At 48.0% G+C, this 23148-nt stretch overlaps 2 protein-coding genes across 30 annotated transcripts in view; one reads left to right on the plus strand and one right to left on the minus strand.

Annotated features, from left to right (window-relative positions):
- IL23A (interleukin 23 subunit alpha) lies at positions 1 to 6431 on the minus strand. Of its 6 annotated transcripts, none has more exons than XM_055246850.2 (6): positions 6300 to 6431; positions 3325 to 3378; positions 2023 to 2097; positions 888 to 986; positions 575 to 721; positions 1 to 469 (listed from the first exon to the last, which is right to left on the minus strand). In XM_055246850.2, exons 1-6 carry the CDS (start codon positions 6429 to 6431, stop codon positions 308 to 310), a joined length of 669 nt encoding a protein of 222 aa, XP_055102825.1. In that variant the 3' UTR covers positions 1 to 307. The 6 variants fall into 6 exon arrangements, with proteins under 6 accessions (XP_055102825.1, XP_055102831.1, XP_055102833.1 ...); XM_055246856.2 differs by having other exon boundaries at positions 6189 to 6318; XM_055246858.2 differs by having other exon boundaries at positions 3320 to 3378; positions 6189 to 6318.
- Positions 6397 to 23148, plus strand: part of PAN2 (poly(A) specific ribonuclease subunit PAN2) — a 17760-nt gene continuing 1008 nt past the window's right edge. The window contains exons 1-26 of one of the 24 annotated variants that reach the window (XM_063621348.1): positions 6398 to 6546; positions 6747 to 6921; positions 7200 to 7595; positions 12405 to 12574; positions 12688 to 12808; positions 12971 to 13048; positions 13418 to 13685; positions 14090 to 14432; positions 14640 to 14736; positions 15595 to 15714; positions 15916 to 16035; positions 16329 to 16457; positions 16552 to 16751; positions 16860 to 16996; positions 17132 to 17238; positions 17447 to 17545; positions 17661 to 17734; positions 17836 to 17983; positions 18287 to 18430; positions 18563 to 18622; positions 18879 to 18969; positions 21062 to 21219; positions 21319 to 21462; positions 21596 to 21775; positions 21902 to 21995; positions 22660 to 22857. In XM_063621348.1, the coding sequence (XP_063477418.1) occupies positions 7314 to 7595; positions 12405 to 12574; positions 12688 to 12808; positions 12971 to 13048; positions 13418 to 13685; positions 14090 to 14432; positions 14640 to 14736; positions 15595 to 15714; positions 15916 to 16035; positions 16329 to 16457; positions 16552 to 16751; positions 16860 to 16996; positions 17132 to 17238; positions 17447 to 17545; positions 17661 to 17734; positions 17836 to 17983; positions 18287 to 18430; positions 18563 to 18622; positions 18879 to 18969; positions 21062 to 21219; positions 21319 to 21462; positions 21596 to 21775; positions 21902 to 21995; positions 22660 to 22857 (3562 nt within the window). In that variant the 5' untranslated portion in view covers positions 6398 to 6546; positions 6747 to 6921; positions 7200 to 7313. Of the gene's footprint in view, positions 6547 to 6746; positions 6922 to 7199; positions 7596 to 12404; positions 12575 to 12687; positions 12809 to 12970; positions 13049 to 13417; positions 13686 to 14089; positions 14433 to 14639; positions 14737 to 15594; positions 15715 to 15915; positions 16036 to 16328; positions 16458 to 16551; positions 16752 to 16859; positions 17009 to 17131; positions 17239 to 17446; positions 17546 to 17660; positions 17735 to 17835; positions 17984 to 18286; positions 18431 to 18562; positions 18623 to 18878; positions 18970 to 21061; positions 21220 to 21318; positions 21463 to 21595; positions 21806 to 21901; positions 21996 to 22659; positions 22858 to 23148 lie in introns of all 24 variants that reach the window. The other 23 variants (XM_063621343.1, XM_055246796.2, XM_063621344.1 and 20 more) reach the window with 23 other exon arrangements.

Below are 23148 nucleotides of genomic sequence, written 5' to 3' on the forward strand. Positions count from 1 at the left end.
TTTAGCCACAAAAATAAGTCTTTATTGAAAAAAGTACATAATTCAATATAAATATAATAAATAATCCTCCCAAACTGTCCCCAGGAGGATAAATAATCCCCAAATTTCCCTTCCCATCTAATAAATACTCAACCTTATCATAGGTCAGCATCACATGTCAGTCAGTATTGGTAATTTTCAACGTATGCAGGTCCCACTAAAATTAATGGACTAATTAACCTGTTGGCTCACAGGTGCCTGGGGTGGTAGATTTATCTTGGCCTTGCTGGGCCATGGAGATCTGAGTGCCATCCTTGAGCTGCTGGCTTTAGGGACTCAGGGTTGCTGCTCCATGGGCAAAGACCCGGGCAGCTACAGCCACAAAGGCCTGGAGGCTGCGAAGGATTTTGAAGCGGAGAAGGAGGCGCTGCCATGGCTGGCTGGGACTGAGGCTTGGAATCTGCTGAGTCTCCCAATGGTGACCCTCAGGCTGAAAGGACATAGGACACAGTCAGAGAAGACTCTAAACCCTTAACCCCCAACCCTCTGTCTCTGACACCTGCAAGCCCCCATCCTCGAGGCCCCTACTTCATACCTGCAGGAGTTGGCTGAGGCCCAGTAGGGAGGCATGAAGCTGACCCACAGGGCTATCAGGGAGCAGAGAAGGCTCCCCTGTGAAAATATCCGATCCTAGCAGCTTCTCGTAAAAAATCAGACCCTGGTGGATCCTTTGCAAGCAGAACTAGGGAGAGAAGAAAGCAATGAAAGAGGACACCCTCTTCCTATTCCATTCACTGAAGACTCACCCAGTTTCTTAATATTTTCAGACACAACTTCTGGTTTACCATGGTACCCAGCCATGTTCTCAGTCCCCTCTCCTTCATCGCCCAGCCACATCCCAGTGGTACCTGACTGTTGTCCCTGAGTCCTTGGGGGTCACAGCCATCTCCACACTGGATATGGGGAACATCATTTGTAGTCTCTTCATCTCCCTCTTCTCTTAGATCCTGGAATGGAGGAAGAGGTGGAAGGAATGAAGAAGTAAGATAAGTACTTCTGAAGCCAACCTGGACCCTCAGGCCCATGACTCTCCCAGAAACCCTACTCTCTTGTCCTCTCTTAGTCCCTGATGGCCTTCAACCCTCCAGCCTCCACCCAAGGCCACAGTCTTCTGCCACGGCCTTGGAGAGCTTGGAGAGACTCCTGTTAGGCTCCAGGGGCTGCCACTCACCATGTGTCCCACTAGTGGATGTGCACTCCAGGCCAGTGTGCAGAGCTTCTGTGAAAGCTGCTGGCACTGAGCCCAGGCAGGGCTGCTGCCCCCAGGCACAGCCCTGCCCTGAGCTGTCCAGGGCAGCAGCAACAGCAGCATTACAGCTGTGCTCCCCAGCATCTTTTTGCCTTCTTCTGAAATCTGGCTGGCTCTGCGCCTTGCACCAGTCCTTGTGGAATCTCTGCCCACTTCCACTTGCTTTGAGCCTGATTCTGTCTGTTCAGTGCGTCTCTGGTTTGGTTCCCTCAGTTGTTCACCGAGTTTGTAAGCTGCTTCCTGTTGTTTTTCTCCCTTTGTCTCTGAGTCTTTTAAGGTCCCTGCATTGTAAGGCCCGCCCTTTATACCAGCAGGTGACTCACAGCAGGTGGGATTCCCCTCCCTGCATCATCCCCCTCTGTGGGGAGCCCAGGTATGCAGCCTCAGTTCCAGGGGAAATGAGTAGTGTGGTTGCTGTGGCTAGAGGCCTGGGATGGGACACATGTGTAATGCTCTCCAGGAATCGAAATAGCTGTAGAAGGCTGGGGGGATGGGGGGCACAGCGGGGATGGGGTGGGAGGGGGAAGGGAGAACAAATATTTAAATTAAACTGGTCTCAAGTTCCGTCCTGTTTGATCTTTCCCTGATCTTTTTGCCTCTCAAAGCTATACCCCTACCCCACCCTAAACCTAATTTCCTCACTTCCTCCTGCTTGAGGAAAAAGCAAAACAGAGAAACATTCATTCATCTCCCAATAGGATGGTGAGCTGTTTGCAATGAAGTTTGATTCCTACCTGATGCCCCCTATTAAGAATATAAACAAGCTTCTTTTTCTCAGTTGGAAACAGCATTATTTCAACTGGATGGTCCTGGTTTCATGGGAGAGAATGGACATGAAGGAACTTGGAGAACTGGGAAGCCCATATGAGGTCTTATTGCTCCCCATTTCAGGCCTCACAGTGGAGGTTAGAAAGGCTCTTGTGGGAAGAGAGTTACTGACTAAGAACCACCTGATTCTTCAACTCTAGTGGCCCAAGATTTCATAGGCTCTATAAGAGTTGGATGATGTTTTTTTCAGGACTAGTGCAAATAAGGCCTGGAAGTTCAACTTAGACATTCCAGCACCTAGCCCCATGGCCTCATTCTGACATCATCCAAATTGTTCTGGGATCCTCCACTGGGGTCGGGGCAGTCCCGGCTTTGGACCCCATGGCTAGGAAGCCCAGGAGTTCTGGGTAGTAGAAGGTGCAGTGTCAATGACTCTGGCTGTTCCTTCAGCTTGTTGCATCCATGGGTAAAATCCACTGACACCGATTTCATCACCCTCCATGATGCAACATCGAGTGAAACAGCTAAGAGTGTGAGGTTGGGCGTGGGAGTGGAAGGTGGTCCAAAGCCGGGACTGCCCCGACCCCAGTGGAGGGTCCCAGAACAATTTCGAAGACGTCAGAATGAGGCCATCAGTGACCACACAGCTGGCTCCCAAAGCCTCCCCCAAGAGGTTGACCCTTTCCTTCTGAGAAACTTGTCCTGAATGGAGGTCTCCCTTCCCTTAGAACTATTCAAAACTGCCCAATGACACTTCTGGTTCAAATATTATGATTCTGTAGGTATGAGCTGAGAGAAGAAAAAAAAATATTACGAGTCTAAGTAAAATCTACCAAGGGCCGGGTACGGTGGCTCACGCCTGTAATCCCAGTACTTTGGGAGGCCAAGGCAGGTGGATCATGAGGTCAGGAGTTCGAGACCAGCCTGGCCATCATGGTGAAACCCTGTCTCTATTAAAAATACAAAAATGAGCCGGCGCGGTGGCGGGCGCCTGTAGTCCCAGCTACTAGGGAGGCTGAGGCAGGAGAATCGCTTGAAGCCGGGAGGCTGAGGTTGCAGTGAGCCGAGATCGCGCCACTGCACTCCAGCCTGGGTGACAGAGCAAGATTCTGTCTTAAAAAAAAAAAAAAGAAATCTACCCTTTAAACATTTCCGGCATCAGAGAATTATCTGAGTTTGGGTGAGAACTGATTTGCCTTTCTCCCTAATAAGGTGGACACAAATGGAATAAGGAAAGGGGAGGGGGCAGGATAGGGAGTTCACCTTACTTGTGTACAACGTCTCCTATGCTCTTCCCATCTCTGGTCCCCATTCTGGGAGCCCTAAAAGATAAGAGATGAAAGAAAGATGAAAAGGAGGAAGTAGAGCCTGGGGGATGGGATGAGAGGGACAAGGGTGAGTTGGAGGCACAGGGCTCTGCCTCTGTTTCACTTCCTGGTGATGCAGGAGTTGGGTAGGAAGCAGGGTTGGTGGGGAGATTGTGGGACTGTTGCATGGCAGGAACTACATCCAGGGCTACAACTGACCTGGAGCTATAAGGAGCCCTTGACGTCAGCTGGGCCTAGACCGTTATGCAAATCGCATTCACAAGACACTCCTAGGCAGGTCTTTCCAGTTGTATGCCTAGACTCTAAATCAGTTGAAGTTCCCCCAGGTGGTTAATAATGATGGCTAATATATATCCAACTCTCGCTTAATGCCAAATACTTTGTCTAAGCACTTTACATGTACTAAACTATTAAATTTTCGCAACAACCCTTTAAGGTAGATGTTATTACCCTATATTACAGATGAGGAGGCCGAGGTGCAAAGATAAGCAATTTGCCCAAGATCACAGAGCTTCTAAGTGGCTAGAATTCCTTTTTTTTTTGAGATGGAGTTTCGCTCTTGTTGCCCAGGCTGGAGTGCAATGGTGCCATCTCAGCTCACTGCAACCTCCGCCTCCCGGGCTCAAGCGATTCTCCTGCCTCAGCCTCCCAAGTAGCTGGGATTACAGGCATGCACCACCATGCCTGGTGGCTAATTTTGTATTTTTAGTAGAGACGGGGTTTCTCCATGTTGGTCAGGCTGGTCTTGAACTCCCAACCTCAGGTGATCCACCTGCCTGCGGCCTCCAAAAGTGCTGGGATTACAGGCATGAGCCACCACGCCTGGTGGTGGCTTAAGTGGCTAGAATTCTAATGCAGATAATCTAGCATCAGATCCTGCATTCTTTTTTGTTCTTGGGTTTTGGGGGGTTTTGTTGAGACAGGGTCTCACTCTGTCACCCAGGCTGGAATGCAGTGGCACCATTTCCGTTCACTGCAACCTCCACCCCTGGGACTACAGGCACAAGCCACCATCCCGGCCTGGATCCTGAATTTTTAATCACTGCATTACATTGGATACTGTACGCCAGGTGTGGTGGCTCATGCCTCTAATCCCAGAACTTTGGGGGGCCGAGGCAGGAGGATCGCTTGAGCTTAAGAGTTCGAGACCAGCCTGGGCAACGTGGCAAAACCCCACCTCTACAGGAAAAAAAAAAAAAAAATTATCTGGGTTTGATGGCCAGTGCCTGTAGTTACGGCTAGTTGGGAGGCTGAAGTGGGAGGATCGCTTGAGCCCAGGAGGTTGAGGCTACAGTGAGTGAGAGGGCCAATGCACTTAAGCATGGGCAACAGAGTGAGATCCTGTCTCAAAAAAAAAAAAAAAAAAAGGCTGGGCGCGGTGGCTTACACCTGTAATCCCAGAACTTTGGGAGGCTGAGGCGGGCAAATCACGATCTAATATTACTGTATTAGAAACAGTAATTACAACTGAGCTAAATAATCTATGTCATGGATGCTCTTGTGTCTCCTCACAGTATCCTTTTTCTTTTTTTTTCTTTTTTTTTTTTTTTTTTTTGAGACGGAGTTTCGCTTTCACTGACCAGGCTGGAGTGCAATGGTGCCATCTCGGCTCACTGCAACCTCCGCCTCCTGGGTTCAAACGATTCTCCTGCCTCAGCCTCCCAAGTAGCTGGGATTACAGGCTCCCGTCACCAGGCCCAGCTAATTTAGTATTTTTAGTAGAGACGGGGTTTCTCCATGTTGGTGAGGCTGGTCTCGAACTCCCGACCTCAAGTGATCTGCCCCCCCTCGGTCTCCCAAAGTGCTGGGATTACAGGCGTGCGCCACTGCGCCCGGCGGACATGGATTATTTAGCCCAGGTTATTAGGATCTGTAACTCTCAAGGGTCTGTTAAGTCTTTCTCAATTTGAGACCTAAAGATGGAAATTTCTTAAAGTGTAGGAACCGTCTATGTCTCTCAGCATCCACCTTTTTCGGAGATTCTATATGTAATGACCTGCGAAGTCAGATCAAATCAGTTTGAGAGACCATCTGTGTTATTCTCTTGGTCTAGGCTCTAGGACCTCTGACTGGGTATAGGACCCCACCCCTCTGAGTCCTAGAAATTTAAATTCTTGGTTCCTTTAATGAAGGTCTATTTACCAGCCTTTATTGAGAGAGAAATGTTATAGAATTGAATCCTCCATGAGGAATGTCTCCCATCAGAGTCCCTTTATGTGACCTTTAGAAACAGTAATAACAGCTGAACTGAAGTGCTCTGAGACATCTCACAACCTAGACCCATTTCAAAGCAATTAGAGTTCACAGGACCCACGAATCCTTCAGAATAACAAAAGTCTCAATTTGTCATGCTCATCCCCCTGTGAGGGATAACGTCCAGCCAGCCTCAAGAGCTAGGGGAATTTGATAACCAGGGGCATCCTGTTACCCGGGAATGTTACCGGGGTCTCTGGGGAGGGAACAATCACGGATGGGAGTTTCAGATGGATGCCTGTAGAAGATGCAGCCACTTGGACTATGTCAGTAGTCCGGCTCCCGCTTCCTTTTTTTTCTCTCCCATATCTAGAAACAATAGGAAATGCCAGCAAGTTTAGGGGGCAACAGGGTCAGAGGTGGCGGAGAGGCTCACTAGAGCATCGCAAGAAGAGGAGGTAGACTAAGCCCCGCTGGGAATACCCAACAGCGACTCCTAGTGCTTTGCCTTGGGTGTCCCTTATTTTAGAGTTCCTAAAGTTATAGAAAGCATAAAAGTTTGGTTTTCAAATCTAGACGTAATTTTGTTCAAGAAGACTAAAAAGAGTTACTTTTTAATGCCATCCAACAAGTCCGGCGTCTGGCTGCGTTTGTCCCACTGGCGCCCCGTAACCTCTTTTTCCGGCGCGTGCGTCACACGCTGTCTCCTGGAGTCGCCGTACCTGGCTCCTTCTGATTGGCTTAGATGCGCCCGGAGCCCTTCTGATTGGCTTAAATATGCCCCGAGCCCTTCTTGATTGGAAGGCGCGCCTGGGAGCCGGGTCCTTGGCGCCGTAATGGTTAGGTTGAGCCATAGGCGTGGGGGAGAACTGAGGAAACTGGAATTTCCCGCGGAGCTGACAGCGCTTGCGCTCCCCCTACTCGCTCTAATTCCACGCGCTCCAAAATATCCGCCATGGAGAAATCTTGGTAATGACCCATTCCCCGTAAGCATCCCAGGAACACATCTGACCCTTGCCCTATCCCCCTCCTCACCGCCGCCGCGGGAGAATTCTAGGTAACCGATTTCTCTGGTTCCCCCAGAGAATTCTGGGTAACTAGCCGTTTCCGTCACCTTCCCCTGCCCCCGCCCCAATTGTGGGTAACTGGCCGTTATTGTTTTCCTCTAGAGAATCCTGGGTAGCTGTTGGAGAGGATCCTGGGAAATTGACTTCTCGTTATTCCCACCGTCCAACCCACCCGTCCTCACCCCCAATTCTGGGAGAAAGCACCTTAGATCCCTCTACCTAACTCCAGCCCCCGCAATTCTCGCTCCCTTCACCTGATGATTCAGGGCTGAACCAGGCAAGTGAGCAGTACGAAGTGAGAAGAAAGGGAAGTCAAGGATTAGGTTAGATAATGGGGTGGTGGAGAGTACAGAGGGCCTAGCAGAGGACAGATAGGGACAACAGTTCTACCACCTGCACCCCCACTGTCCATCCCTCCCCCGCCTGCTTCATCCTTTGGCTGGCAGTCTCATCCCTCATGCCTGCCTCATCTCCCTCCTGCCCCCATAACCTAGAAGACCCTAAGTACTAGTACCTGGGCCTACCCTTGACTCAGCTACCTCTTTCCCCTTACAGGCCAGGATGTCCATTCTAGGCCCATCGGTGCTGTCTTGCTGAAGGTTGGGTCAGGCATCTAAAGGGACTGTGGTAAGGGAGGGTGTGACACAGGTGTAAGCTACCATCGTCATCATGAACTTTGAGGGTCTGGACCCTGGACTGGCAGAGTATGCCCCAGCCATGCATTCTGCCCTGGACCCTGTCCTGGATGCCCACCTGAACCCAAGTCTGCTACAGAATGTGGAGCTGGACCCAGAGGGAGTGGCCTTGGAGGCTCTTCCCGTCCAGGAATCAGTGCACATAATGGAAGGTGTCTACTCTGAATTGCACAGCGTGGTGGCTGAAGTGGGTGTACCTGTTTCCGTCTCCCACTTTGACTTGCACGAGGAGATGCTGTGGGTGGGGAGCCATGGGGTAAGAACTATACCCCTTTGTGAGGGTTGAAAGATGTTGAAGGTCTTTATCTGGTCTTAACCCAAGGAAGCCGCTTTGCAGATAGCCAGTACCGAGGAGTTGTAGTGATGAGACAGCTGGGTCTGGTTGGAGGGATAAAGGGAGAATCTAGGATCTAGGAATAAATGACATTCTTTCTCAGGAGGCATCCCACTTTTTTTTTTTTTTTTTTTTGAGACAGGGTCTTGCTCTGTCGCCTAGGCTAGAGTGCAATGGCATAATGTGATCATGGCTCACTGCAGCCTCAACCTCCTGGGCTCACACAATCCTCCCACTTTAGCCTCTCAAGTAGCTGGGACTGCAGGCGTGCGCAACCAAGACCAGCTAATGTTTAAAAAAATTTTTTACTCTTACTATGTTGCCCAGGCTTGTCTCAAACTCCTGAGCTCAAATGGTCCTCCTGCATAGGGCTGCCAAAGTGCTGGGGTTACAGGTGTGAGCCACGGCGCCTGGCCAGCATCCCACTTTTGTCACAGTTGCCCATCCAGTGTTTTATCTTGATAGTTGTACCCATCACTTAGTTTGTAGCCATCCAAATCTAATCTGAATTGCTATTGCCCCACCTCTGTTTTCAATTTTTATTATTATAGAATATTTAATGAATGATTCTGCATATCTTACATTGAATCATTTTGTCTTCTCTGGCTGATTTTAATCTCTCTCAGAGCAGTTATCAATCTTAATTTTTTTTTTTTTTTTTTTTTTTTTTGAGACAGAGTCTCGCTCTGTCGCCCAGGCTGGAGTGCAGTGGCGCGATCTCGGCTCACTGCAAGCTCCGCCTCCCAGGTTCACGCCATTCTCCTGCCTCAGCCTCCTGAGTAGCTGGGACTACAGGCGCCCGCCACTGCGCCCGGCTAATTTTTTTGTATTTTTAGTAGAGACGGGGTTTCACCGTGGTCTCGATCTCCTGACCTCGTGATCCGCCCGCCTCGGCCTCCCAAAGTACTGGGATTACAGGCTTGAGCCACCGCGCCCGGCCCAATCTTAATTTTTTAAAATCTGTATCCATGTTACCGATATGCTATGGTGCCCAAAGACTTTGTAAGACATAATGTGCTGTCCTGGCGGGCGCAGTGGCTTACACTTGTAATCCCAGCACTTTGGGAGGCCGAGGCAGGAGGATCATGAGGTCAGGAGATCGAGACCATCCTGGCTAACATGGTGAAACCCTGTCTCTACTAAAAATACAAAAAATTAGCCGGGCATGGTGGCAGGCGCCTGTAGTACCAGCTACTCGGGAGGCTGAGGCAGGAGAATCGCCTGAACCTGGGAGGCAGAGGTTGCAGTGAGCTGAGATCGCGCCACTGCACTCCAGCCTGGGTGACAGAGCGAGACTCCGTCTCAAAAAAAAAAAAAAAAAAAAAGAAAGAAATACGCTGTCCTTCATTTACTGATTGACTTCTTAGGTCATGAATTGTTTTTCTATTAGAAGGGATGAATTTTTGTGTGTGATTCATTCAGTTTAATAGGCAGTGTCTACTGCTATGCTAGGCACTGTGAATAAAGCTAAATAAAACATAATCCTTGCTCTCAAGGAGTTTACAGGACAGTGAGGTAAAAAACATATACAAAAACAGATAATTTCATGGTACTAAGCGCCAGTGTGAAAATCTTTACTGGATGCTGGACAGGATGGAGAATAGTCAGAAAGGGCATCGAGTAGGAAGTAACCCTTGAACTGAGCCTTGCAAGATGAGTAGAAATCAGGTGAAAAAGATGGGAAAAGGTTGTCTTAGCATAGGATAAACAAAGATTCCCAAGATACTACAAAGCTTGTTGAGTACAAAATTCAGGAACTACAAGCAATTAGGATTTACCAGACTGGAAGAGGTAGACATTTATTCATTCAACCAGTGTTTTTTTGAGCCACATACTAGGTGTCAGACCTTGCTCTAAGGTCTAGGTTTGGAATAAGCAGTAAACAGAAAAACATTACAATACATCAGGTGTTGATTAGTACTGTTAAGAAAAATACTGGCTGGGCATGGTGACTCACACCTGTAATCTCAGCACTTTGGGAGGCCGAAGCAGGCGGATCACCTGAGGTCAGGAGTTCAGGACCAACCTGGCCAACATGGTGAAACCCCGTCTCTACTGAAAATATAAAAATTAGCTGGGTATGGTGGCGGGCGCCTATAATCCCAGCTACTTGGGAGGCTGAGCCAGGAGAATTGCTTGAACCTGGGAGGCAGAGGTTGCAGTGAGCTGAGATCACACCACTGCACTCCTGCCTGGGTGACAGAGCAAGACTCCATCTCAAAAAAAAGAAAAAAAAAATACAGTGACGCCAGGCACAGTGGCACCTGTAATCCTGGCACTTTGATAAGCCAAGGTGGGATGGTTGCTTGAGCCTAAGAGTTCAAGACCAGCCTGGGCAACATAGCAAGACCCCATCTCTAGTAAAAGAAAAATACAGTTGAGTAAGGGGGTTGAGGTAATGAAGGGTGGGAAATGTTGCTATTTTGTTTGGTTTTGTAGTGTTTTGTTTTAATTTTAATCTTTTTTCCTAATGGCTCTTTTAGAAACAATGTTGCTACTTTAGATAGTTGGTCAGGAGTTCTGATAAAGTAACATTTGAATAGAGACTTGGATGCAGCACCAAAAAGGTGAACAAAGAGGCAGAGCTCCATGCCTCTAACTTATCCTTGTGCCTCTCCTTTACTATTCTAGGCCCTCTAGAAGGGAGGGAAGGAGCCATGCAGATATCTGGGGAAGGAACATTCTAGAGACCTTCATATACTATGTTAAAAGAGCTTGGACCTTGGACTTGAACCTTCAGGCCACTGAAGGCCTTTTTTTTTTTCTAGATGGAATCTCACTCTGTTGCCCAGGTTGGAGTGAAGTGGTGCCATCTCAGCTCACTGCAACCTCTGCCTCCCAGGTTAGAGTAATCCTCCTGCCTCAGCCTCCTGAGTAGCTGGGACTACAGGTGTGTGCCGCCATGCCCAGCTAATTTTTGTGTTTTTGGTAGAGATGGGGTTTCACCATGTTGGCCAGGCTGGTGTCAAACTCCTGGCCTCAAGTGATCCACCTACCTCGGCATCCCAAAGTGCTGGGATTACAGCGTAAGCCACAGCGCCCAGCCTCAGATTTGAGAAATATTTAGGAAGCAAAATAGGCCGGGTGCGGTGACTCATGCCTGTAATCCCAGTATTTTGGGAGGCCAAGACAGGTGGATCACCTGAGGTCCCGAGTTCGAAACTAGCCTGGCCAACATGGTGAAACCCCCTTTCTACTAAAAATACAAAAAATTAGCTAGGTGTTGCCGGGCGCGGTGGCTCACGCCTGTAATCCCAGCACTTCGGGAGGCCGAGGCGGGTGGATCACCTGAGGCCGGGAGTTCAAGACCAGCCTGACCAACATGGAGAAACACCGTCTCTACTAAAAATACAAAATTAGCCAGGCGTGGTGGCACATGCTTATAATCCCAGCTACTAGGGAGGCTGAGGCAGGAGAATCGCTTGAACCTAGGAGGTGGAGGTCGCGGTGAGCCGAGATCGTGCCATTGCACTCCAGCCTGGGCAACAAGAGTGAAACTCCGTCTCAAAAAAAAAAAAAAAAAAAAAAAAAAAATTAGCTAGGTGTGGTGATGCATGCCTGTAATCCTGGCTACTTGGGAGGCTGAGGCAGGAGAATTGCTCGAACCTGGAAGGTAGAGGTTGCAGTGAGCTGAGATCATGCCATTGCACTCCAGCCTGGGCAACAAGAGTGAAACTCCATCTCAAAAAATAAATACATAAATAAAAATTTTTAAAAATCCTTGGTTATCTAGTGGTTAGGAAAAAAATAAATAGGACTTGACTGTCAGATATATGGCTTGGTCAACTAGGTAGATCTTGGTACCATAGAAAATACAGTAAGAAAAATAGAAATAAAAATGGTGAATTTAATTTAGGATGTCATGAGTTTGAGGTTATGATGGGATATTTAAAGAGGTTTAGTAGTTACCATCATATTCTTGGTATCCATGTGGGATTGGTTCCAAGATCTAAAGATACCAGATACCAAAATTCAAGGATGCCTAAATCCCTTATAGAAAATGATATAGTATTTGCATATAACCTTATGCACATCCTCCCAGATGTGAAACATAAGAAAGCCAGCTGGCCAGTAGAGAATTGGACCATGTCCCTGACCTTCTATATACTGTTCTAACCAAGTGAGCCATTATCTATTCAGCAGGGTCATTGTGAGGATAAAATGAGGTAGAGTTTACAAAAATGCTGTGTAACACATTAAACAAACATAAGACAGTATTATCAGTGTCTTTATCACTAAGATTCACTGGTTCCTAGCCTTTTGCCTCAGTTGCTGCTAGTCACAAAGGCCAGGCCGGGCGCGGTGGCTCACGCAGGCCGGGCGCGGTGGCTCACGCCTGTAATCCCAGCACTTTGGGAGGCCGAGGTGGGCGGATCACGAGGTCAGGAGATCGAGACCATCCTGGCTAACACGGTGAAACCCCGTCTCTACTAAAAATACAAAAAATTAGCCGGGCGAGGTGGCAGGCGCCTGTAGTCCCAGCTATGCGGGAGGCTGAGGCAGGAGAATGGTGTGAACCCCGGGGGGTGGAGCCTGCAGTGAGCCGAGATCGCGCCACTGCACTCCAGCCTGGGTGAAAGAGCGAGACTCCGTCTCAAAAAAAAAAAAAAAAAAAAAAAACAAAGGCCAAGCAAGAAAGGATCAAAGCTGAGCCATGTTCAGTCCCTGACCTGGCCATAGGATGGCCCTTGCCCCTCCACTCTAAGTGTCTCTTGTTTTTGTCCTCTATAGGGCCATGCCACTTCATTTTTTGGCCCAGCCTTGGAGCGCTACTCATCCTTTCAAGTCAATGGCAGTGATGATATTCGGCAGATCCAGAGCCTGGAGAATGGTATCCTTTTTCTCACCAAGAACAACCTCAAGTATATGGCCCGTGGGGGCCTCATTATATTTGATTACCTGTAAGTGGCTTCTCAGCTCTGGACTGGGAACGAGGATGCCTCATAGGGTGGGAAGGCTAGGGGACTGGCAGCTTCTAAGGCCTGGGCCCCTTAGCCTTTCCTCTCCCCACCAGGCTAGATGAGAATGAGGATATGCACAGTCTCCTACTGACTGACAGCAGCACTCTACTCATTGGTGGGTTGCAGAATCACATACTAGAGATTGATCTTAACACTGTCCAAGAGACTCAGAAGGTACAAGCCTGGGGCAAGAAAGACCTATGTGGGGTCTGAGGTTGTTGCGGGGGCAGGGTATCCTTGGGCTGGTAATGTGCCTGAGATGTGGGTGTGACTTTTCTGTTCCCTTGGTCTGTGGGAAAAATCATTCTCACTGGTTTTTCCTGCTTCCCTCTCCAGTATGCAGTAGAGACACCTGGAGTCACCATCATGAGACAGACAAATCGCTTCTTCTTCTGCGGCCACACGTCTGGCAAGGTGGCCAAGTACCATTTCTCCTCCCACTGCAGGGCCCTGTTTCACTAGATACCTGATTGGGATCTGCTTTCCCTTAACTCTGGGGTGTAGTTGGATAGGAGATAAGGAATGAGTGGAGTGAATTCACTTCCTATTCAGTGATGTTCTACTATGAGATTATTTTGCAGCTTGACGTATTCTATGATAGTGAAGTCTCCCTGACGCCCCTTCTGGCTCTGGGCTTCTCTGTTTGCCTTTTCTGTGCTTTAAGTTTCCCTGTCCTAAAGCCCTAGTTCCTTTGGTAGGGACCCCACTGGGTTAGGTAGGTGGCAGGTATTTTTCCTGATAACAGAATTTGCAGATAACTGAAATTTTTTTTTCTTTTTTTAGGTTTCCCTGAGAGACCTCCGTACTTTTAAGGTGGAACATGAGTTTGATGCCTTCTCAGGAAGTCTGTCAGACTTTGATGTGCATGGCAACCTGTTAGCTGCCTGTGGCTTCTCCAGCCGCCTCACTGGCCTGGCCTGCGACCGTTTCCTCAAGGTGTATGATTTGCGCATGATGCGTGCCATCACACCACTTCAAGTACATGTGGATCCTGCCTTCTTGCGCTTCATTCCTACATATACTTCTCGTCTTGCTATCATCTCTCAGTCAGGTATGAAGGGCATATGGAATTGGGTAGGAGGGATTGATGAGCGAAGGAGAGCTAGAACCCGAAGGAGTACTCATCCTGAAACCTCTTTGTTGGGGAAAGAAGTAACCTTTCATCAGGGTCCCAGGGTTTTACTTGGGTTTGGCCAGAGAGTAAAGCTTTTATTTTCTTGAATGTGAGGAACATGGAAAAAGGTAAAGATAAAGTAGGCAAAATAACTGTAGAATTGCTGTTTGCTGAGTAGCGAACCATCTGTGGTTTATGGAAGGCATCAGGTGGCATTCTGTCTCTAGGCATGGATTTGGGGCCCATCTTGTCCTGAAATCAGGGGAAGAGGATAGGAAGGGCATAAGAATATGGCTCCCTTTCACTGTCTAGGGCTCAGTGGGTTTTTTCCTCCTTTGTAGGGCAGTGCCAATTCTGTGAACCCACAGGCCTGGCCAACCCAGCAGATATCTTTCATGTGAATCCTGTGGGTCCTCTGCTAATGACATTTGATGTGTCAGCCAGCAAGCAGGCTCTGGCCTTTGGGGATTCTGAGGGCTGTGTGCACCTCTGGACTGATTCCCCGGAGCCTTCCTTCAACCCCTACTCCCGTGAGACTGAGTTTGCTTTGCCGTGCCTCGTGGACTCACTGCCTCCTCTGGACTGGAGCCAGGACCTGCTGCCTCTTTCCCTCATCCCTGTCCCACTCACCACTGACACACTTCTCTCTGATTGGCCTGCTGCCAACTCTGCTCCAGCTCCCAGGTTGTACCCTACCTCTGGGCCAAAAGGCGGGAGGGACAGGGAAAGGGCCAAGATACCAGAATTCTCTGCTAGTCCTGTTATTATTCTACTACTTTCCTGATTTTTGTCTACCTTCAGTATTTTCTTTTTCTCTGGACCCTTGGGGATTGGGTAGTGGACCGGTGTACACCACAACTCTTTAAGTCCTAGAATTATACTGAATTGTAGGCGAGCACCACCCGTGGATGCAGAGATTCTGCGCACCATGAAGAAGGTGGGCTTCATTGGCTATGCGCCCAATCCCCGCACCAGGCTGCGCAATCAGGTGTGTTCAGAGTGGAGGGTCAGCCCCCAACCCGGCCCACTGAAGTTTCTCCTATCTTTTTCCTTTACTAGTCTTTCTTTTGTTTTTAGATCCTGTTGGTAACCAACCAAATTGATGGAACTATGCTAGGTGTTAGGGAGGATTCAAAGATAAAGAAGCTAGGGGCTTTGCTGTTAGGAAATTTAGTATTTGGTTGGTGAAGAGAAGACATAGCCATATCAGAAATTATGTTCTGTTGTTAAATGCTGAAAGAATGTCATAAGCATTTAGTGCCAGAGCTGTTTGGAGGAAAAATGTTATTCTGGGCTAAAGTGACCAAGGAAGGTGTAATGAAAGAGCTGGGTATTAAGCTGGAAAGGTGGGATATCAGTTAAGTAGATAGTAACAGAGGAGAACATCCAAGATGAGAGAAGAGTGTTAGTAAAGGTCTCAACAGGCATAAATGCAAAACATATATCTGAGGGGGACTATATGACTATACCAGTCTGGCCGGAGTAGCTGTTGGTATTGGAATGTAGTGAGCGATTAAAGTTAGAAGTGGCCAGATTGTGAAGCTTTGAACACCAGTGTATAATAGAGGAAGTAATACATAGAAAGCAGCATTCTGCAAGGGTTAATTTGGTAGTGGTATGCTGGACAGAGTGAATATAGGGAGACCAGTGTGGACGCTATCACAGTTGTCCATCTATGCTGAAGCTGAGTGATGGCAGTGGAAATAGAAAGGAAGCAGTGGATGCTGAGAATGCTATAAATATAGAAGGTTCAGGACTTGGTGGCTGTTTCGGTGTTGGGATAAATGAGTGTGAAGCCAAAGATGACAAGACATCCAACAAGGTGACCTCTTCCTAAAATCCCTAGATACCTTACAGACTCAAGGAGTCAGAGAGTGAATTTGACAGCTTCAGCCAGGTCACTGAGTCACCAGTAGGACGAGAAGAGGAACCACATCTCCACATGGTTTCTAAGAAATACCGCAAGGTGCTGGGGGACATCAGGGCCCGTGGGATGTGGGGAAAGGTACCCTGGGAAGGAAGTCATATGAGAAAGGATTGAAGGACTCAGTCAGGAGGCCTTCAACTACCACCCTGGACCCAGGAAGGTTCTAGGAACGGCTGTGGCTACTGGAAAGATTTGGGGACTCAGAATATCCTTGTCTTGCTCAGACAATTTCTGCCTTAGGTGACCATCAAATATTCCAAGCTAGGGCTGGAGGACTTTGACTTCAAACACTACAATAAGACTTTGTTTGCTGGATTAGAGCCCCACATTCCCAATGCCTACTGTAACTGCATGATCCAGGTAAGGGTTGGGTATTCCTATAACTTGAACGTGCCTACTGCTTTTCTTCTTCCCTGTGGCTCTCGACTCTGATCTTTCCAGGTCTCCTCAGCCATGTTCTCTTTACCATGGTCTCCTCTACAATTCTTTCTTGCCTCTACAACTTTCAAGTCTCCTCTGAGCTCCACTGATTTGGTGGACTCACTGCTTTGGTGGACTCCTGCTGTGTATTTTCCACCAGCTCACTTAACCTCCATATTTCTTCTCACTCCCAGGCCAGTTTCCTACATCAGTTCTTCCACTTTTCCCTCCAGGTGCTCTATTTCCTGGAGCCTGTACGCTGTCTAATTCAAAACCACCTTTGCCAGAAGGAGTTCTGTCTGGCATGTGAGCTGGGCTTCCTGTTTCACATGTTGGACCTCTCTCGTGGTGACCCTTGCCAGGTCAGTACTTGGAGACCTTAGACACTTAAAATGGAAGGGGAAGGAAGGTGGACACAAAAGACAAAATAACCCCTTTCCACCAACACATTTCCAGGGCAATAATTTTCTTCGGGCATTCCGTACTATTCCTGAGGCTTCAGCCCTTGGTCTGATCCTGGCTGACTCAGATGAGGCCTCAGGCAAGGGCAATCTGGCCAGGCTCATTCAGAGGTGGAATCGCTTCATTCTCACTCAACTGCATCAAGATATGCAGGAGCTGGAAGTACCACAGGCTTATCGAGGTGCTGGAGGCAGGTATGAAATCAGGATAGAAATAGTTAAAGCCATCATGACAGGCCCCTCTGTGATTTAAAAGGTCTTCTAACTTCCTCAATGTGCATATATCATCCTCTCCACTCTTAGCAGCTTTTGCTCATCGGGGGACTCTGTTATTGGGCAGCTCTTCAGCTGTGAGATGGAGAACTGCAGCCTCTGCCGCTGTGGCAGTGAGACCGTGCGAGCCTCATCCACCCTGCTTTTCACACTCTCCTACCCTGATGGTAGCAAAAGTGGTGTACCCTTCAGCTCAGTTGGGAAGGCTCCCCCAAATGTCCTGTAATATCAGGGAGCGGGTATTGGGGACTAACTGTGGGTAGAGGGGAGAACCAGGAGTAAAGCCTCTAATTTTCCCTCAGATAAAACTGGGAAGAACTATGACTTTGCTCAGGTGCTGAAGCGAAGCATCTGCCTGGACCAGAATACACAGGCCTGGTGTGACACCTGCGAAAAGTACCAGCCCACGGTGAGTGGACTGTTGGACTGGACTAGAGTCCTGGTCCTGCCATGGAGATTCAGCCACCATCCCATGTGGGGCTGGCTCTGTCAGCACTGCCATCCAGGGATCGCTGGTGGAGTGAGGAATCCCAGTTTGAGGACGCAGACCCAGGTCCCTGTCCAGACTCCTTTTCCTGTACATTCCCTGCCATTCCTTGTTTGTTTCTTCCTCTCAGATTCAGACCCGCAACATCCGCCATCTGCCAGATATTCTTGTCATCAATTGTGAGGTGAACAGCTCAAAAGAGGCTGATTTCTGGAGAATCCAGGCTGAGGTAAGGACTCAGACTAGAAACAGGGCTTCCGGAATAATTTTTCATTTTATCCCCCTTCTGACCTCCATATATGATTACATTCCTGAAGAACTGGATGTTTTTCTTCTGCGTTCAGGTTGCCTTCAAGATGGCAGTAAAGAAACGTGGTGGGGAAATCGCCAAGAACAAGGAATTTGCTTTGGCTGATTGGTAGGTGCTGTCTTGGGAGTTGTCAAAGGACTGAATTGTCCAATGGTTCCTCTTGTCAAGATCTCTTTCAGAACAAATTTCCAATTCTTCTGACCTGATAGGAAGGAACTAGGGAGTCCAGAGGGTGTGCTGGTGTGTCCCTCCATTGAGGAGTTGAAGAACGTCTGGCTTCCTTTCTCCATTCGCATGAAGATGACCAAGAACAAAGGGCTGGATGTTTGCAATTGGACTGATGGGGATGAGATGCAGGTTGTTGAAAAACTGGGAAGAGGAAAGGGAATAAGGGAGAGAAGGTGGGGCAGAAGGTAAAGGAGGGCAGGGGAAGGTGAAACTTAGCAGAGGGAAAAGGAAGAGAATAAGGCCTAGTATTTACCTGTTAGGGGATTTTCCATAGTCACTCAGTTCAGTGTTGGGGTCCTAGATGGGCTAGGATGGAGATAACCCACCCTGGTCCCCCATCCCCTATACCCCCAACTCCCTGCCCTCTGTCCCCATTCCCCTTCCTTCCCCATCCTTAAACTTAGCTTAGCAGCCTGGGTACCCCCCTCACAGTGGGGCCCAGCCAGGGCAGAGGAGGAGCATGGTGTCTATGTGTATGACCTGATGGCTACTGTGGTACACATCCTGGACTCACGCACAGGGGGCAGCCTGGTGGCTCACATCAAAGTTGGAGAGACCTACCACCAGCGCAAGGAGGTGAGTGAGGTTGTAGAGGGCAGGAACACTCCTGGGATGGCCACAGTGAGTCCCAGATCTGTCCTTGAGTCTGAGACAGAGAGGTCCAGCTATCACATTGTATCGCCACAGGCTTTCTTTGTATTTCCATAGGGCGTTACTCACCAGCAGTGGTATCTGTTCAATGACTTTCTTATTGAACCTATTGATAAGGTTAGTTGCAGCATGTTCTGTTTCTTCTTTCATTTCCCCTTTTCCTAGCATCCTTATCTTTAGGGCTCTATAGAATGCCAGGCAAATTCAACAGGGAGGGAGGAAGGAAGGAATCCTCAGGAATAAAAACCATTAGCACTTAAAAATAGCACCTGAAAAAAAAAAAAACTAGCACCTGAGTCCTGGCCTCCGTCTGAAGTGGGGAAAAGGAAAAGGGTGATATACATTAGCCACAAGTGCTTTTTCTCTTCTATAGCATGAAGCTGTGCAGTTTGACATGAATTGGAAAGTACCTGCAATCCTTTATTATGTCAAACGGAATCTCAATTCCAGATACAACCTGAACAGTAAGTGCTACATAGTAGACCCAAGTGTGTGGACAGTTTAGATTGGGCTTCAGGATGAGATCTGGGACACTGCTTGCAAGTACTTAGGATTGGTAACCAGTGTTAATATTTCTGGAGATACTAAAGAGATTCCTGCTTATCAGACCTTAAATTTAGAAGTGCGAAATCCAGCCTGAGCAACATAGCAAGATCCCATCTCTTTGAAAAAAAATTTTTTTTTTTTTTTTTGAGACGGAGTCTTGCTCTGTCACCCAGGCTGGAATGCAATGGCACAATCTCAGCACACTGCAACCTCTGCCTCCTGGGTTCAAGCGATTCTCCTGCCTCAGCCTCCTGAGTAGCTGGGATTACAGACGCCCACCACCACGCCCAGCTAATTTTTTTGTATTTTTAGTAGACAGGGTTTCACCATGTTGGTCAGGCTGGTCTCAAACTCCTGACCTCATGATCTGCCCACCTCGGCCTCCCAAAGTGCTGGGATTACAGGCGTGAGCAACCACACCCAGCCTAAAAAAAAATTTTCTTTTTTTTTTTTTTTAATTAGCCTAGTGTAGGCCAGGCACAGTGGCTTATGGCCTGTAATCCCAGCATTTTGGGAGGCTGAGGTGGGCAGATCACTTGAGCTCAAGAGTTTGAAACCAGTCTGGGCAACATGGTGAAACCCTTTCTCTACAAAAAATACAAAAAGTAACCCTAACCCTAACCCTAACCCCTAACCCTAACCCTAACCCTGTTGTCCCAGCTACTTGGGAGGCTGAGGCAGGAGAATCGCTTCAGCCTGGGAGTCGGAGGTTTCAGTGAGTCGAGATTGCATCACTGCACTCCAGCCTGGGTGACAGGAGTGAAACCCTGTCTCAAAAAAAAAAAAAAAAAAAAAAAAATTTAGCTGAGGTGGTGGCATATATACTTGTGGTCCCAGCTATTGGAGAAGCTGAGTGGGGAGGATCACTTGAGCCCAGGAGGTCAAGGCTGCAGTGAATGAGCCATGATTGCACCAGTGTACTCCAGCCTGGGCAACAGGATGAGACCAATTTTTTTTTTTTTTTTTTTGACAGAGTTTCACTCTTGTCGCCCAGGCTGGAGTGCAATGGCACAATTTCGGCTCACTGCGACCTCCACCTCCCGGGTTCAAGCAATTTTCCTGCCTCAGCCTCCCGAGTAGCTGAGACTACAGGCGCCTGCCACCATGTCTGGCTAATTTTTTGTATTTTTAGTAGAGACAGGGTTTCACCATGTTGGCCAGGTTGGTCTTGAACTCCTGACCTCGTGATCCGCCCTCCTTGGCCTTCCAAAGTGTTGGGTTTACAGGCGTGAGCCACGGTGCCCAGCCTGAGACCCTGTCTTAAAAAAAAAAATAAAAATAAAGCAGTTGTAAATCATGAGAGTGGAGTGGAAATGAGATAGGGGGAAGTTTGATCACAATGGCTTAGGTTATGACGTTACATCTAATTATTCTTTTTTTTGAGACAGAGTTTCGCTCTTGTTGCCCAGGCTGGAGTGCAATGGTGTGATCTCGGCTCACTGTGACCTCTGCCTCCTGGGTTCAAGCGATTCCCCTGCCGCAGCCTCCCAAGTAGCTGGGATTACAGGCATGTGCCACCACACCCGGCTAATTTTTTTTTTTTTTTTTGGTCTAATTAGTAGAGATGGGGTTTCACCATGTTGGGCAGGCTGGTCTCAAACTCCTGACCTCAGGTGATCCGCCCGCCTCGGCCTCCCAAAGTGCTGGGATTACAGGCATTAGCCACCACGCCCAGCTATGAGCTCCTTATTAAGTACCTATTTGGTACCTTTAAACCACAGTTTCTCTGTAACCTTTTTCTGGATTCTGTAAACTAAGGTCCAAGTGAAAATCTTATTTTTCTTCTCTGTGGTCTTTTCTGTTTTTTTCTCAGCATGTTTGTTGATAATTTTGTGATGTGACCTGCTCTGTCTACCTGTCCCATTTATCAGACATGATCTTTTTTCTCACGTGCTTTCATTATTGAGGGATCACAGTGAAGACCCAGAGTCTATGATCAGCCACACTGGGCTTCTTTCCCCTAGTCACTTCCCTATCCAAGCCCTGTGTTCTCTGCATTCTCCCTTCTAGTCAAGAACCCTATTGAGGCAAATGTCTTGCTAGCTGAAGCCTCGCTGGCACGGAAGCAGCGGAAAACACATACTACCTTTATTCCACTGATGCTGAATGAGATGCCACAGATTGGGGACCTGGTGGGTCTGGATGCTGAGTTTGTCACCCTTAATGAGGTAACCAAGACCAAAGGGATGGGGTATTGGAAGAGAACTCTGAGGATATTAGGAGTTGTAAGCATTTCTCTGATTTCCTTATTAACTCTTCTCATGTAGGAGGAAGCAGAGTTACGCAGTGATGGTACCAAGTCCACCATTAAACCAAGCCAGATGTCAGTAGCCAGGATTACCTGTGTTCGGGGCCAGGGACCCAATGAGGGTATCCCCTTCATTGATGACTACATCTCTACCCAGGAGCAGGTATTAGGATATGGAGATGCAAGTGAGGCACACCCTGGTGCTTTTGTACAGTGCTCAAGAACCCAGGGAAGAGTGATAGGGGAAAACTCCATCTCACTTCCTGAAAAAGACTTGTCCTTTTCTCTATTCCTAGGTGGTGGATTACTTGACTCAATACTCGGGTATAAAGCCTGGTGACCTCGATGCCAAAATTTCCTCCAAGCACCTAACAACTCTCAAGTCTACCTACTTAAAGCTTCGTTTTCTCATTGACATTGGAGTCAAGTTTGTGGGTCATGGCCTGCAGAAGGACTTCCGGGTCATCAACCTGATGGTTTGGCAGGGCTCTTTTAAGAGTCTTCTTGTGAGAGTGGGCCCCTCAGGGTATACATTGTGCCTTTAGAGAATGGGGAATTATAGGTCCCCTACCTTAAGTCTCCCCCTCTTTTATCCTTGCCAGGTGCCCAAGGACCAAGTCCTTGACACTGTCTACCTGTTCCATATGCCCCGAAAACGAATGATTTCCCTGCGATTCCTTGCTTGGTACTTTCTGGGTGAGTTGCTCTGCCTTGTAGGCCCCTGCTACATTAATAGCAGAAGCAGCCATTTAAAAAAAAAAAGAAATCATGTCCTTTGCAGCAACATGGATGGAGCTGTGGGCCATCATACTAAGTGAACTAACTCAGAAACAGAAAATCAAATACCACACATTCTCACTTATAAGTTGGAACTAAACAATGAGTACATATGGACATAAGGATGGAAATAATAGACATTGGGGACTCTAAAATTCGGGGTGGTGGGTGAGGGGTGAGAGTTGAAAATTACGTATTGGGTGCATAGTTCACTATTTGCATATTAGGGATACCAGAAGCCCAGTCCCCACCAGTACACGATACACCCATGTAACAAACATGCACATGTACCCCAAATCTAAAATAAAATTTAAATATAAAAAATAAAAGCATGGGGGGAAAAGAAAAGGTAGGAAAAGTGTTAGAGGACAAAGTGGGAGTAGGGGAGACCCTCAGTTAGTGGTGACAGTTACTAATGGATTTAATTAACTTCAATATCCCTCTGTGCACTGAGGAAGATGTTTGACAATTTTCCTTAAGGGCAGTCAGGCTTTTTAGTTTTCTGGAGTCAGGTAGGAGTGGGGAGACATGTTCCTACCTCCCTTTGCTGGGTCCCAAACTATTCCACCTTTACCTACCCCAGACCTGAAGATTCAAGGGGAAACCCATGACAGTATTGAGGATGCCCGCACAGCCCTTCAGCTCTACCGAAAGTATCTGGAGCTAAGCAAAAATGGCACTGAGCCTGAGTCTTTCCACAAGGTGCTCAAGGGTCTTTATGAGAAGGGCAGAAAGATGGACTGGAAGGTGCCTGAGCCTGAGGGCCAAACAAGTCCCAAGAGTAAGACCTGGGATGGGACAAGGGAAACTGGACTGGGTGGATTTTGTATTTTGTTTGTTTGTTTGTGACAGGGTCTCAATCTGTCACCCAGGCTGAAGTGCAGTAGTGTGATTACAGCTCACTGCAGCCTCGACTTCCTGGGCTCAAGTGATTCTCCCACCTCAGCCTCCCAAGTACCTGGGACAACAGGCACACACCACCACACCCAGCTAATTTTTGTACTTTTTGTAGAAACGGGATTTTGCCATGTTGCCCAGGCTGGTCTTAAACTCCTGGACTCAAGCGATCCAC

The sequence above is a fragment of the Symphalangus syndactylus genome, chromosome 17 (assembly GCF_028878055.3).
Source record: "Symphalangus syndactylus isolate Jambi chromosome 17, NHGRI_mSymSyn1-v2.1_pri, whole genome shotgun sequence".
In the NCBI taxonomy this organism is placed as follows: domain Eukaryota; kingdom Metazoa; phylum Chordata; class Mammalia; order Primates; family Hylobatidae; genus Symphalangus; species Symphalangus syndactylus.